This window comes from Neophocaena asiaeorientalis, unplaced genomic scaffold (genome assembly GCF_003031525.2).
Source record: "Neophocaena asiaeorientalis asiaeorientalis breed wild unplaced genomic scaffold, Neophocaena_asiaeorientalis_V1.1 scaffold540, whole genome shotgun sequence".
In the NCBI taxonomy this organism is placed as follows: domain Eukaryota; kingdom Metazoa; phylum Chordata; class Mammalia; order Artiodactyla; family Phocoenidae; genus Neophocaena; species Neophocaena asiaeorientalis.
In genome coordinates, this window is record NW_020172141.1 from 61,658 (window position 1) to 77,753 (window position 16,096).

The 16,096-nt window shown below is 38.7% G+C and overlaps 1 protein-coding gene across 1 annotated transcript in view; it reads right to left on the minus strand.

Moving 5' to 3' along the window:
- Nucleotides 1–25: 25 nt before the first annotated feature.
- The window catches only part of TMEM220 (transmembrane protein 220), a 16,600-nt gene continuing 529 nt past the window's right edge, over nt 26–16,096 (minus strand). Inside the window, exons 2-6 of the mRNA XM_024752583.1 lie at nt 15,391–15,453; nt 11,835–11,895; nt 9,824–9,947; nt 8,457–8,516; nt 26–1,723 (exon numbers count right to left, since the gene is read on the minus strand). Of these exons, the coding sequence (XP_024608351.1) occupies nt 1,588–1,723; nt 8,457–8,516; nt 9,824–9,947; nt 11,835–11,895; nt 15,391–15,453 (444 nt within the window). The 3' untranslated portion in view covers nt 26–1,587. The remainder of the gene's footprint in view (nt 1,724–8,456; nt 8,517–9,823; nt 9,948–11,834; nt 11,896–15,390; nt 15,454–16,096) is intronic.

A 16,096-nucleotide genomic window follows, 5' to 3' on the forward strand; every position in this document is an offset into this window, starting at 1 on the left:
AACGGAGGTATAAAAACCATAAATATACCAGAAAACTGAAATCCTTTATTTGTATTTCACTGACCCTTAAAATAAATTTTACTTTAATTGCTTTAATATCAACTAGATTTTTTTTCCTTTAGCCTCTAAATCTTGATAGAGAATTTCTGACTATCCAGTGGCCATTATGTAAAACAAAAAACATGCTTATCTCCTTTAACAAATATTTATAAAATACTTAATATCGTATTAAAGTCTATAAAAATAGGCAAACTACCAGACTCATTTTCACTCTACTAATACTTTTTGAGTCAAATATTTCCTAAATCTCATGAAACTATCTCCACTATGGAGTTTGATGCTAGCATATGTAAAAGAGTTGCCATCCAGATGCTCTAAGACAGCACTGACCAACAGAAATATAATGTGAGCCACATAAGTAATTTGAAATATTTTAGCAGTCACATTTTAAAAAGTAAATAGAAATAGATAAAATTAATTTTAATTATGTATTTTATTTACCCCAATACATCTAACATATTATTTTAACATGTAATCAATATAAAAATATTTTACATTCTTTTTTATACTAAGTCTGTAAAATCTAGTGTATATTTTATACTTATAATCCATCCATTTGGACACTAAATTTTCATTGGAAATACTTGGTCCGTATTTAGATATAAAATTTGCAGCTGAAGAAGTAGATTCACATATCCAAGTTGTTCCAAACATACTTAAAACAAGTGTTCCAAACACACTTATAAGTTTTCTCATAACTGAATTGATGTTTTTAAATAAAAATGAAAAAATTCAAACTTCTTCAGTGTACATTTCAAGCGCTCAATACAACATGCAGCTAGTGGCCACCAGACTGTACAGCTCTGAAATGGTCTTCTCTCCAGGGCTACTTTTGACATTAAAAATATGTGTCTAGATTTTGGTCTTATTTTTCATTTAAAATGTAATTAATATTCTCTCTCTCCTTCTTTTTGGTCCCACATTCCTTTATTCTAGCTAACTTTCTTTCCAAGACATGCTTGTTCACTTGGTTCATCTGGAGTCCTCATTTAATTCACGGCACTGTACCAGTTCAGTATACGGAGGTTAGTTCAGGGGTACAGCCCTCTCCTGAACTCTTTCTGTCATTATCCAAACCCTGCTTCCCTCTATGTTATCAGGTGCAGCCCTTCGTCAACTCTTTATATTTTGAATGCTCTCATATTATCTCAGTTATAAACCTTGCAACTATATAAATAAGTAGGAGGTCTGGTAGTAACCCTATTTTATAGATAAAGAATTATCCATGGGAGGTTTACACATTTGCCCAAGTCACATGGATAGTGACGTAGCTGAGTTAGAATTCATATTTCTGAACTTCTGTGTTTTGCCTTTTCCACTACACTGTGACACAACAGAATGTCAGACTCCTCCTCTTACTAGTCCCTTCCAGTCCTGTGTTGTAGGCAGCCTAACTTAGGATTTTTTAAAAAAAATCATCTCTAGTATTAACTCAAATTACCTGAAATAAATTCCCAGGAAACTGGCATGTTACAATCATGTTTACAAAAAATTGTAAACTCTCATTTTAAGAACAGGATTCTTCATTTAAATTACTGTCTTGCAGTGAGTTGGCCAGGAGGACCGCATCTCCTTGTTTATATATACATAGACCCATGAGATAAATGGGAAAAGAGCAACTGTGATAGCAATAGCCAACTGAATTCTTCCACCAACTGGATTCCTATAAAGACACACAAAAATTATTATAAATAACAATCCACTAAAAATTATGAATTGCTTTGGTAACGAATATGAAGATTGATTTTACTAAAACACATCATTACATTTTTGTACGGTCTTTTTAATTTTTTAAATTGAAATATAATTCTTATATTTCATATAAGAATTATATAAGAAATATAATTCTGCATTTCAGTGACCTCAGTTGAAGGTCATTGATAAAGCAATGTTAAAATGGATCTTTACATAATGATTTTTGTGTTCTGTTTAAGAAAACTTTACTTCCCCAAGGTCTTAAGGATACTAGATTATCTTCTCTAAAACTTTTATTGTTTTGCTTTTCACATTAGATCTATAATCCACCTAGAATTGATTATTATGAAAGTTTTAAGGTGTAGGGGTTGTTTCACTTTTTTCCATATGGATATTCAATTGCTCCAGCACTATTTATTGAAAAGATTGCCTTCCTTTGCTACCCTGGAGTGCCACCATTGTCCTAAGTGAAGGCCATATACATACATACATACATACATACATATATATATATATATGGATCTGTTTCTAGATTCTATTGTTTCATTCATTTATTTTTCCAGTATGGGTTTATCTTATACTGCCATAGGATAATTATTTAGGTGTTCTTTATTTTAATATTGAGGTCTTTAATTTCTCCCATAATGTTTTATAGTTTTGTATGCAGAGATTTTGCACATCTCTGCTAGATTTATTCCTGGGGAGTTGATTTTTTGATGCTATAAATGGTAACTTTTTGTTTTTATCATTTTCTGTTACTTCCTGATAAAAATAGTTGATTTTAGTATATTGACCTAGTATCCAGCCATCATGCTAAACTCACTTATTTGAATAACTTTTTAGATGTTTAGAAATTTTCTACATATGTGATTTTGTCATCTGTGAATAAGGAAAATTTAATTTTGCCTTTCCAATCCTTGGGGGCTTTTATTTCTTTTTCTCGCCTTACTCTACTGGCTAGGACAAGAGATAGAACAGTGTTGAGTAGAACTAGTGTAAACAGTGGCTACTTCTCATTCCTGATCTCAGAGGAAAAGTTTTCAGCTGCTCACCATTAAGTATTATGCTGTGGTATAGATACCCTTTAACAGGGTAAGTTCCTTTTTAAATCAATTTTTATGAGCTTTTATCATGAATGGATGTTGAATTTTATCAAATGCTCTTTTTGTATAGGCTGAGAAGATAGTTTATTTTCTTCTTCCATTCTGTTAATGTAGTGAAAAACACTGGTTGGTTTCCAAATGTTAAACTAACTGTATTCCTAGAATAAACACAACTTGGTGGCTGGGTCATGAATTGCAGGACTTGATTTGCTAATGTTTTTTATTTTTTGCTAATATTTTGTTTAGGGTTTTTCCATCGGTGGTCATGAGTGAGATTGCTGTGTAACTTCCTTTTTCTTTCTTTCTTTTTTTTTTTTTTGGTGGGGGTGGGTGGGTAATGTTCTTGTCAACTTTTGGTGTCCAGATTTTTCTGCCCTCATAAAATAAACTGGAAAATGTTTCTTCTTTTTCTGTTCTCTGGAAGAGTCTGTTGAAGGTTGGCATTATTCCTTCCTTAAATGTTAGGTAGAATTCTGCAGTTATTCCATATGGTCTAGAGTTTTCTTTTAGGAAAAGTTTATATTATACCCTCAATTTCTTTAATAGTTATGAGACCGTTCTGAGTATTTCTTCTTGTGTCAGTTCTGGTAAATTGTATCTTTCAAGGAATTTGTCCATTTCATCTACATTTTCAAATTTATTGGGAAAAAGTTGTTCATAATATCCTCTTATGATTTTTGCAGTGTCTGTTACATGGGCAAATATCTGTCTTTTTCATCCAAAATTAGTTATTTTTGTGCCTTCCTTTCCTTGCTCTCACTCTAATTATTTTTCCCTTTTTAGCCTTGCCAGGGTTCATCAGTGTTATTAATCATTTCAGAGAATGAATATTTGTCCCTCTTACTCCTTTATTTTTTAATGTTGATTTTTTCCTTTCATTGGTTTCTGCTTTTATATTTATTTTCTTGTTTCTTTGGTGGGCTTAATTTACTGTTCTTTTACTAACTTCTTGAACTGGAGAGTTCCTAACTTCTTCGAAGCTTACCTCATTGACTTTCAGCCTGCCTAGTTTTTGTTTTGTTTTGTTTTGTTTTAATATATATATATAATGCTATAAATTTCCCTCTAAGCATGTGTTTTACCCACATCCCACAAATTTTAATATGTAGTCGTCTCCTTATCATTCAGTTCAAAATATTTTCTAATTTTCATTGTGATGTGTTCCAAATGTTATTTGGAAATGTATTTCCTAATTTCCAAACATACAGTGGTTGTCTGATTATTATTTTTGTTAATGATTTCTAGCTTAGTTGCACTGTGGTCAAAGAACGTACTCCATAAGATTTCAGTTCTTTGAAATTTGTTGGAACTTATTTCATGGCTCAACATAAAGTCTTTTTGCAAATATTCAACGTTTACTTGAAAAAAAAAAGTGAATTCTGCCATTCTTGGTGCTGGTATTCTATATATGTCCTTTAGGTCAAGTTTCTTATTGTGTAGCTCAAATTTTCTATATCTTTATTGATTTTTTAAATCTTCTTGTTCTGTTAGTAACTGAAAGAAGTGTATTAAAGTCTCCCAAAATGATTGTCAATTTTTTAGTTTTTCTTTTTCGTTCTGTCCATTTTTATTTTATCTATTTTGAGGCTATGTTATTAGTTATGTATGCTTTTTAATAAGTGGTGTTGAGATCACCAGAGAGCCAAAAAGGAAAAAGATAATATTGGATCCGTTCTTTTTGCTGTTACACTAGGATAAACTCTAAATTGGTCAAAGATTTAAATGTAAAAATGAAACCATACATGTATTAGAAGAAAACTTAGGTAAGTTACTTACAACCTGAGAGGAAGGAAAGTTTACTTAACTATGACTCCAGATCCAGAAGCAATAAGGGAATGGACCGATAAATTTGGTCACATTAAAAAAAATTTTTTGTTCATGGCAAAGTGTACTTTGCATAAGCAAAGTAAAAGGACAATAAGAAACTGCAAAATAAATTTTTCAGATTATATCACAGACAGAGGGTTAATAGCCCTAGTATGTAAAGAGCTTCTAAAAGTAGAGAAGACCAACAACCTTAGAAATTGGTTAAACCTATACTCTCAGAGATGAACCAATATTTATAGAAAAAAAAATGTAAATGGCTCTTAATCATATGAAAATATGCTTACCTTTGCTCCTAATACGAGAAATACAAATGAAAACTACCCATTTCTCAACTATCCAATTAGTAAAAATTCAAAAATTTGACAATACACTTTGTTGGCACTATTTTGAATCACAAAAGTTTGGATACAACCTGAACAGTAGAGGACTGGATGAATATACTCTGGACCTATCAGCAGAGTAAGGAAAGTCTTTATATACCGCAAGGTGATCTCCAGGATGTAGTAAGGGGAAATCAAGAACACAATTGTGTATAATATGCTACCACTTATCTAAGACAAGCAGGAATACCAATGAATGTACGTATTTGCTCCATTAAGAAACCATGGAAGGGGGCTTCCCTGGTGGTGCAGTGGTTGAGAGTCCGCCTGCCGATGCAGGGGACGTGGGTTCGTGCCCCGGTCCGGGAGGATCCTGCGTGCCGCGGAGCGGCTGGGCCCGTGAGCCATGGCCGCTGAGCCTGTGCGTTCGGAGCCTGTGCGTCCGGAGCCTGTGCTCCGCAGTGGGAGAGGCCACAACAGTGAGAGGCCCGCGTACCGCAAAAAAGAAACCATAAAGTTGAAAAAAGTTTCACCTATAGAGAAAGGGAGGACATAGGGTTGGGAGATAGAGAAGTTAGAGTTCTTTGAATGTACTCTGTCTTGTAGATTTGACTTTGGAACCACGTAGATGTTTTATATAATTATAAAACAAAATTAATATATTTTTAATAAAGTATCCCTAGAAATTGAAAGTAAAATGAGATAAATGAACTTAACTGTCTATTCACTTGGTGGGATTAGCACACAGAGTTACTATTCCAAGTAATTTGAATGTACATCCCTTAGAGAGATGTTCCCTAGAAACAGCAACACAAAATACCTATTTTCAGTAATTATATTGTTATTCTGAGATTGTGTTTGTATTGTGGGATGAGTCAGATGAGTTATGTTGAGGTCACTGAGACTAGAGATTTTTTGACATGATTAAAAGTAAATACAGGGGCTTCCCTGGTGGCACAGTGGTTGAGAATCCGCCTGCCAATGCAGGGGACACGGGTTCGAGCCCTGGTCTGGGAAGATCCCACATGCTGCGGAGCAACTAGGCCCGTGAGCCACAACTACTGAGCCTGCACGTCTGGAGCCTGTGCTCCGCAACAAGAGAGACCGCAGTAGTGAGAGGCCCGTGCACCGCGATGAAGAGTGGTCCCCACTTGCCACAACTAGAGAAAGCCCTTGCACAGAAACGAAGACCCAACACAGCCATAAATAAATAAAATTAAAAAAAAAAAAAAAGTAAATACAGATTTAAGATTGCTGATAAGGTCAGATGAAAACTTGTGTTCCTGAATTTGAATTCTAGGATCGATATGAACTCATAAGGGATTTTATCTTTAACTATATACGTAAAAAAAAATATATATATATCTTTATATATGTAATACACACACATATACATATGTGTATATATATATATATTTATGACACACATACATATATATACATACCTATGCACATATAATGTGAATTTTTCTTGTTCTGTCCACTAAAAGAACCCAACTCAACCCAGTAGCAGTGAGCACCATTTGTGCCCAGAATGTGACCTCTAAATACCATTATTACCTACTGAAAGTAATGAGGGCTTTTTGGAAAAATGGTTGATTCCAGGTCTGGGGCATAAAATGTATAATCTTAGTTTGGAACATTTTGTCATACCAGAAAGCAAGGAAGCAATCAACGTTTACTAGGGTCATGTCAAACAGAGTTCTGGTGCCAACCTGAATAAGTGCCCCTGGTCAAAGATGAGACAGTTTAAGTAACTGCCATGGACTGAGAAACATCAAATATCTTGAAATCCATGACTTTATAATGGTATTATTAAATAAATAAAACTCATTGGTCACTTTTGGAAGGTGCCAAAGCAAGAAAAACTCATTCTGAAAACTGGTAAATTAAGAGAGTCAACTCCTTTTCCTCTTATGATCTGTGTCTGAGTAGTCCAAGAATTGATAAGTGGAAGTTTTCCAGATAATAATCAAGGAGTGGTATACTTAGATTATGACCATTTTGCAACTCAAATGAATTAGTGGATTTAGGCAGTGATCATCAAAGATTTTATATTAACATTAAAGAGAAACAGCTAGGTGTTATGCACATTATGATGGAAGTGCATAACACCCATGAAGTGGTCTTGCTTAGTGATGATGATGGTAAGAAGACGACGAAGGAGAAGGAGGAGAAGAAGAAGACGACCAGAATCTGGCCAAGTTTCTAGATCTTACCACCAATTTATAGGAAACATGAAGCACAGAGGAACAAGCATTTATAATACAGTTGTGAAAATATAAACATTGGCTGGAAAACTCATAATACTGAGGAATTACTGTTTTACTTTTTGTGTGTGATGATGGTAGAGTGGTTATTTTTTAAGTGCTTATCTTTTAGAGATACATACTGAAATATATAAAACATAAAACAACATGTTGTTTGAGATTTATTTCAGAATAATCAGGACAGTGATAGATGATACAAGATTGGATATATAATGATAGTTGTTGGAGCTGGGTGATGAGTACATCTGATTCATTATATTAGTCTCACTGCTTTTGAATGTGTTTGAATATTTCAAAATAAAAAATTAAAGCAGAATTTTTTTTAATTGCCAAAAAGTCCTCCTTTTTTCTAATGCTGACCTTAAAATCTACTTTTTAAAATTAAACATCTATACTGGCTTCCGTTTTATTGGTGCTTGTATAGTATGTTTTTTCTATCTTTTGACTTTCAGTGTTTCTGTTTCTGTATATTTGTGTTCTCTTTTGTAAGCAGTGTTTAGTTTTTAAATCTTTTATCCATTTTGAAAATCTTTATTGGAATATTTGGAACAATTACATTTAATGTAGTTTCTCATATATTTGAGTTTAATTCTCTGTCTTAACATCTGCTTCTTATTTTCCCCATCTGTTCTTTTTCTCTTCTCCTTTCCTGCCTTCTGTACTCCTTTTCTTTCAGTGGTTACCCTAAGGATTACCACATGAATCCTTGACTTATCAAAATCTAATATAAATTGATACTTTTACCCTTCCCGGATAATTCAAGGACCTTAGAACACTTTAGCCCCGTTTATACCCTTCCAGCTTATATGCTAAGGTTGTCATGTATTTTTTATTTTTCTATTATTGTTTTATAAAGTTAATATTCACTTACATGTACCCACAGTTTTATATTTTGTTTGCTATTCACTTTTCCCTAAATATCCAAGCATCCTTTTGAGATCACTTTCCTTCTCTCTGGAGAATAGACTGGCAACTACCTGTGATGACACAGGAAACTGTGGTATTCATAAAAGTATGAATGATCATGAAACACTGAACCGACTCTTGTTAGCTTCCCTTGCGAAAAGGAAAGATTTCTCTCAAAAGATTCCTGTTTCCAGTTGTGTCAATATTCTCACTTACCGCCTTGATCTGACCAGCCTTAAACGCATCTGATTTTAACAATTGAGTTGAAAACTTACTTTGATGAGCTGTGGCACAGGCTCAGCCATGCTGTGATAATCACCAGACCAAAGAGCTCCCTATAAAATAGCATAGATTTCATATTTTGAAGTGGCTGCGAAGTGTCATTTTCTCCCTGACACTTGATTCTGCTGATTGTCTGATGACTTCCTCCAAGATATATAGCATCTACAAAATATTTTCAAGTCTAACCATGACTCATAAATTACTTTTTTCAGACCTTTTAAAGCCCTATATGAAAATAAATTTCATCTTGTGAGGCAGATAAGAACTTCATGACTGTTCCCCAATTTATAGGTGAACAGAGAAACAACAAACAAAAAACAAACAAAAACATATATAAATCACTTACTTCATGTCACAGGGAGGAATACCACAACCAAGAAGACAATCCCAGATTTGATCAGGCACTCTTTTCACATTGTGTTAGAGGGGTCACTGTTAGGCAGGTTGAGCTCAAATCAGTAATTTAAGCACAGATTGCAGGAGATTGGGTCACGTCTTAGTGGAGTGGAATGACTTGTAGTGTGAGTCTAATGATTTTGGGGTGGGTATATGCTTCTAGAAATATGTGTTAAAAGGTTGTATCTTTTACATAGCGTAGAAAATAATAGTATTTGGGCCAGAAGCCCCCACTTTGATTTCACTGTGCCTCATGGGCTTCAGGTTGGTGGAGGTGATTGAAACCATTTGGTCCACATTCCCATCAACTGACCCAACCTGATCTAGTTTTCCAAAGATTAGGGCCTATAATGTAGCAGCACCTCACCAGTGGGACTTAAGCTACAGGTCTCTCAATTTTGGTGTTGGCAGATGTTACCAGTGGGATAGAAAGGAAAGGAGGGGGGCTATTCGTGAGACCAGGGAGTCAAGGGTGGGAGGAAGCAAAGGAGGAGGTGATAAAACAAGAGCCAATGGTGGTGACAAAAGGAGGAGAGGACATGAGATATATAAGGGCAAGGCTGGCAGAGGCTGACCTCTGATGGGGCTGATCACACGTGTAAATAAGATTCTGGCTTGAACCAGGACTGAATCCGAAGGCTGTTGGAGTTTTCACCTCATTAGACTGGACTGAATGTTACTGTACGCAATCCTTGCTCGTTACAAGGGGGTCAGGGTCCAACTGCCCGATGATAATATAATGCAACGTGTAGCAGTGATCACAGGTTTGGTAGGCAGTGCTGGCTTTGAATCCTGGCTCTATCATTTCCTCAGTTTCTTCAGCTTATAAAGGAGATAATATCTTCCCTGCTCCTTATGGTGTTGGGGGAATTAAATCATCATCACGCACAGATAAGGTGTCGTAAAGGAACAGATTTCTCAGTTCTTCCCCACCCCTTCCAAAGAGCAAAAAATCACTGCTCACCTGCCTTCTTCCTCATGCAAGATGTTCTGTTTTGTATGAAGCAAGAGGTTGTATGCCAAGCCGACAGCCCACACGATACAGAAGAATATGTGTATTGCAGAGACACTCTTCCAAATAAAGTTACCTAAAAACAGATATCCTGGTGCTGTTAATCGTGGAATCACATCCCAGAGAAAAATGGTCTCTTTGTATTGCTTTGCCATAATCTGCCTTCAAGTAAAGCATTCAGAAAAGGCTGGGGTTTTTTTTTTTTCGATTTGCCCTCAAATCAAAAGGTTAAAACAGAGGTTAAAACAGTATTTATAAACTTAAGTGGACATTTATTATTTTGTCCAGCATCTCCCCTTCCTATGATGACGACCCTTATTTTTTCTGGGGATCCACCCTTCCCACACTCCTGGTCTATGTGTCCCAGACAACTGGACCTTAGCGAGGTCAATCAATGTATTCCACCCCCTCAGTGACAGTAATTTGTCTCAGGATGAACAGATAACGAATCAGGGCCAACAACTCCATTCTGAGCTTTTGTGGAGCTATCAGGGAAGTGGCTTCTAGATTCTGTTGGACCCAGCATGGTGAAGCTGTGACCTTTGTGTGGCAGGGCTACCACGTGGAGCCCAGGGCTGAAGTGCAGTGGATGTGGAACTAAGACTGCAGACAAATTTAAGTTCTGAGCTGCCACCAGCGCCTGAAGCCAGCACCATCCCAGCCTTTTCAGTAAAGGATCCCAGTACATCTCCCTTCGTCTTATAGGCCATTTGAGTTGTTTTTTCCTTGCTTGCAACTAATGGAGTCCTAACTGATACTCCTTGAAGATGTAAACAGAGATCTAGGGGCCTTGTACAAGAAGCCCGAGCATCTGGGGGATGAGAGCTTTCCCCACCCAGGTGGGAATCATTAGTCTTTATTCTAAGGCCCTGAGAATTTTCAAGCCCCACTAGTAGAAGCTGATTTAAAGAAAGTGACAAATAACCTGCCGGACTAACATTCCCCATTAATAAGAGAATGTTAGTAAACAATGTAAAAAAAATTTTTTTTTCTGCTCTAAGACACTGTTTCATAGAATGAAACTGTCCAACTAAGGTTTACTGAGTTTTTAGGGCCATAAAAGGTGAAGCAGCTACATTTTGCCCCTAACTGAGGTAGGTGGCCTGTGGGCAATGCAAACCGCTATTTTAAGTGAATTTTTTATGTGTATACTCACCTGGGATATACATGTAAGGAATCCAAGGAGCAGGTTACAAAACAAACATATGATAAAGCCTCTGTGTTAGAGCCATTCACTGACTCAACAAACATTAGGTACCTGCCATATTCCTGGCCATGTTTAAGCTAGACTTGGGCAAAGATGGGTTAGACATGATCCTTTCAAGGGGCTTACAGCCTAGATGGAGGAAACATATATAAAAGTGTGCAAGAAATTGCTGGAGTTACTGTGATGGTACATAAGGAGATCAGAGAGAGCAACATGTATCAGTGAAAAATCTAAAGATTTGTTATAGACATTATAGACAGTTTCTCTACAAAAGTAGCAGTTCAGATCCATAGGCGTTAAATGAATTCAAAATCAGAAAATGACTACTGGGAGTCGTACTGGGAGAAGAACTGTATAGAGTAAATGCATAATAGACAACGATGCACCACTAAGTATGGAGACAAGGTTAGCAGTTTGATTGTTGCCCATCTTCCATTAGCTTGGTGGCTTAAGAAGTCAACGCGGTGACTGAAGCCCTTCTCTCTCAGGGGCTAAACGGCATAACTGCTGTACCACATCAGTATGAGATCTTGGGTTCCAAATTGATAAAGACTGTCTTAGTATGGCACGGCCTTATCAAGTTTTCCTGAAGATGGGGGAGGACGATCTAGATTAGAATTCACCTCCTCTTATGATCAGAAGGGAGAAGAGAGACATGGAGAGCTCCAGTTTTCTCCTGGGGGTTGGCAGATAGACTCTCGTCATTGAAAGGAAATCAGATTTGCTGTATCTCCATTCAGAATCCAAGGTTCATACCTGTGACAAGAGGGTTAAGTCCAACAAGCAGGGTCAGACCGGCAGGAACTGTATACACAACCTGTTAGCAGAAAAAGAGGAAATTATATGGGTTAAGAAGGATGCCCAAAAAGAGGAAAAAAAAAAAGAAGGATGCCTAGTATAGGAGGTGTTCAGAGATGTGTAGGGAGTAAAGAAAGATGACAGCAGTGGCCACCACACTCCGTGACTTACCTCTAGCTTTCAGTAGCAGCTGAGGAAGTGGTGACCTCTGCCTTATGGCATTTACCGTGTCAGGCTGTAATTCTATCTGCCTTCCTCCTAGACTGTAGGCTATTCCAGGAAAGATTTCTCCATCTTCAAGCTCTAGCATTGAGCAGAGTTTTGGTCTCAAGACACAGTGACCTCCTGATCTCTCCCAAGCAACATCCATGCCTAAATGGCCTTTCCCTACTTTTCAAAAAATGCTCTTAGAAAAGCAGGGCAGGGGCAGCCATAATTAGCCACATGGCCCTGCTGGGTCTAGGTCCATGGACCATCCAGCCCCATATTCCATCTCTGCGAGTGAGACCACATAAAGGTTACTGACAGTGTACAGATCAGATGTGCCCAATAAGATCAGGCCCTTCATTTTGGAAACTGTTGTAAATTGGTTTGGAGTTGGGAAGGCTGGCCCTGAAGAGGCCCTATTTTCAAGCCTCATTCATGGCAAGCAGGCAGATTCTGGAAAAACCTATTTCTTGTGTGGTGTGGGCAGAGGGCAAGTAGGGGGGTGGTAGGTTTATAAGAAGCATGGGGCCGCCCCAGAGATGTAGCTGCTTAACATCAACTGTGATGCTTAGTTAGAAACCTTTAGTTTATAAGGAAGTTGTCAGAGCTGAACATTTTAAGTGATTTGCTGTCACTATGAAAACATGTCTGTCTTGACCCTGGGGAGAGAAAGCATCTGGATTACAGACCATGTTCATCCTTCCTACTCCATCCCAAACGATGACTAGAATATCAGCCAGTATCAGCATTTGCAAGGACAGTCACGCTGCCGAGGGTTAGACCAAACTTTAGTGTGCATATGAATTACCTGAAGATCTTACTAAACTGCAGATCTGATCCCAGAGGTCTGGGGTAGGGCCCTAGATTCTGCTTTTCTAACAAGCACCCAGGGGATACTGGGGCTGTTGTTCCAAGGGCCACTTTTAGAGCAGTAAGGGGTTAGTTTCCCCCTAGTGAAGAGCTACATGACTTAGCTACTGAGGGAGAGAGAAACAGAGACATCGAGACAGACAGAGAGAAGTTAAACACATACACATCATGCAGTATTTAATTGTGCTCTCCATAAGAAATGTTTGGCAGAGATTTTTAAATGTGCATTCAAATGTATCAGATATCTGTGATTAATAGATTAAGGGGTCTGAGCACTTATGTATGAGTGCTCACCAAGCAGAATGGATCCCAGACCATAAGCCATGTTAGGGGCTTCCTGGGAAACATTTCCTCCCTGATGAAAGGGAGAAAAGCACAGGAGGAAAACTGGTTTTGCCTCCTGCCTTGTTTCTTCCTACTTGGGATGCTCTCGTCTGGGCATGAGATGTTTGGAGCTGCAGCAGCCATTCTGTAAACATGAGAGGACATATCACCTACCCATTGAGGATTGGCAGAGAAGCAAAACAGAAAGCCCAGGTCCTTGATGACACTGTTGACCATTAAGCACCTGCCTCTAGACTTCTTGTGAGGTGGTCTGTATTTTTATAACCTGATGCTAGTCAGATTTTCTATTATTTGCTCCTGTATGCATCCTGATACAAGTATCCTCCATAAGCAAGATGTGGTAGGGAACATGGAAATCAGTCAGGTACAGTACAGCCCCCAATGCCCGGTAACATATAATTGATTCATCTGTGCCTTTATTGTTTTATTCACTCAAGAATCAGTATGGGAAGAACTGCCATAGAAAGATTCTATGCTAGGTTGCCTAAGGACCACCAAGAAGAGGGAACTGGCCTGTGACCCCTGGGAGCTGGCATATACAGAGCCAACTCTAATGCAAAGCAGAATGAGTTAGTGGTACAGTAAAGGTTCAAAGGAAGGATGGTTGGAACTTATGGGAAAGAGGCAGAGAGATTTTGCAGGTGAGATAGCATTTGAGATAGACCTGGAAGCTTGAGTAGAGTCTGACATACAGGAATTCTCAGGGCAAGGCAAGAAGTGGACTGGGCTTCCCAGACCAAGTTGGGAAGGTGGGTTAGGGCCGTATTGTGGTGGGCCTGGAATGCCAAGTTGGGAGTTTCAACTTAGACATTTTGGGAAATGACAAAAGTTTTTGAAGCAGGAAGCAATATATGGGGAGTATTATAGGAATGGAAGATATTAGAGGCAGCTCGAAGAGTTAGGAAGGACCCACAAGGGTCCATGTGGGAGGAATGGAGGGCTAAACTGGGGGTGAGGGAGGATGTCTTTGGGGGCCTGGTGTTTATTATTATTCATATTACATCATCCAAGCATGAGGTGAAGGGTAAAATGTGCCGATACCGTACAGATAAGCAATTAGACCTACGTTGTTTTTTGTTGAATTGCTTTGTTCTTTGTTTTCTGAGGGGATCTCAAAGACAGTGGTAAGAAACAGAGATGTTAGAGATGGCTGAGGTTTTGAGCAAGGATGACTCAGAATGACTGCTGATAACAGAAATGGTGAGTCAGAAGGAAGAGTGGGCATTGGAGGGAAAGATGCTGGGTAGGACCGTGTGTGTATCTGAGGAGCCACTGTAACGTACAGGTGGACAGATGTAGCAGTCGTTTGGAAATTCGGCATTAAGCTGGATATTTGGAACTGCAGGAGAAATAACATTTGGAACTAAGGATATGGATCATAGTGCTGAGGAAGAGGCAGGGGCATGTGAATCTGGACAGTAAGAATATCAGAATGTGGTTATATTTATAACCATATATATATATAATAGATTACATTATATATAATTCCAAATGCTTTCACTTGTTGTTACTCTATACACAGTCAACATTATTCCAAAGCCTAAAATCATCTCATCAGTGACATTGTACAGTATTGTATATCTGTATTGAAAGAACCGAAATTTAGATATTTCCAAAAATGTGTGGAATGAACTCCCCCTCCTCTAAATGATTCAATCAGAGCATTGGTTCAATGTATACTGTAGGTTTTATGGGCTTTAATTACTTTTTATGAATGTAACTCACTGAATTAGCAGAACCACATACCTTAAGCCTGCCATTTTCTCGTCAAATGTTTGTTGGAGTTTCTGGATAGAAATTCATGAGGATTGGTTCACTTAACCTTGAGAGGTCTGTTCTGTGTCTTCAGAAAAGTGTCCTCAGTTGGCCCATTTTATTCAAAGGGAATACTGCTGAAAGGCATCTCTATATCTGGAAAATTCTGACTTCTCAATCTGATCCTTCTCCTAATATTTTAGGAAAAAGCACTTACTAAGGATTTGATTTCTAAGTTTTTAAGTAGACGAAGCAAGGAGGAGGGCAAATAGATAAACCTGCGTGTTTCACGCAGCCCCACAATTCTTTCAGGTGTGGGAAGGCAGCTCCTACTCACCATCCACACTTCTGCATCTGGATCATTTACCTGGAATGCCAAAACGTCAGCATTAGCGACATGCTGTCATGCTCCATTCCAGCATTTGGTCTGCTCTTTATTCATTTCAGTCATTTTCTAAACGCTGCAGTAGGGACCGAGGATACAAGGAGGAGTATGACATAGTGTGTAGCCGATGGTGACAGGGAAGGGGCTTCTGGCTGGTTTGAACACACAGCCACACCTACCTATTTGTAAAGAAGGGCACAGGGGGTCCGCAAAGGGCGAGCCAAGCCCAGAATGGGTATCTTAAGGGCCCTCCAGTCTCAAGGAATGAGGAAAGCTATCACAAAGGGGCCCCAAAGCAGGCTTGGAAGGATAATTAGCTGCAAAGGGTTTTGCTCTGCTTCCTCTCCTAGGCCGTGAGTTCAGCCTCGCCCCCAGGCTGCCTTTTTAGAAAGGTGCCAGGGCCACTTCTGCTCAGGTCCCTGCAAAGGGACACGCGCCGAACCAGTTCCTTCCAGCATGTGAGCAAACGCGACCATATGATCACACCTGTCTCAGCTGGAGCCGGAGTGCGGGTTCCGGGATCACCAACCCTGACTCCAGCCCTCCCCGTACAGGGCCGGCTCCTGCGACCCCGCCGGCCGCTCGGTCTACACCGCACGGGGCCTGGGGCGGAGCTCGGAGCCCGGGGTCCCGCCGCCCGCCGCCCGGCCCGGGGCGC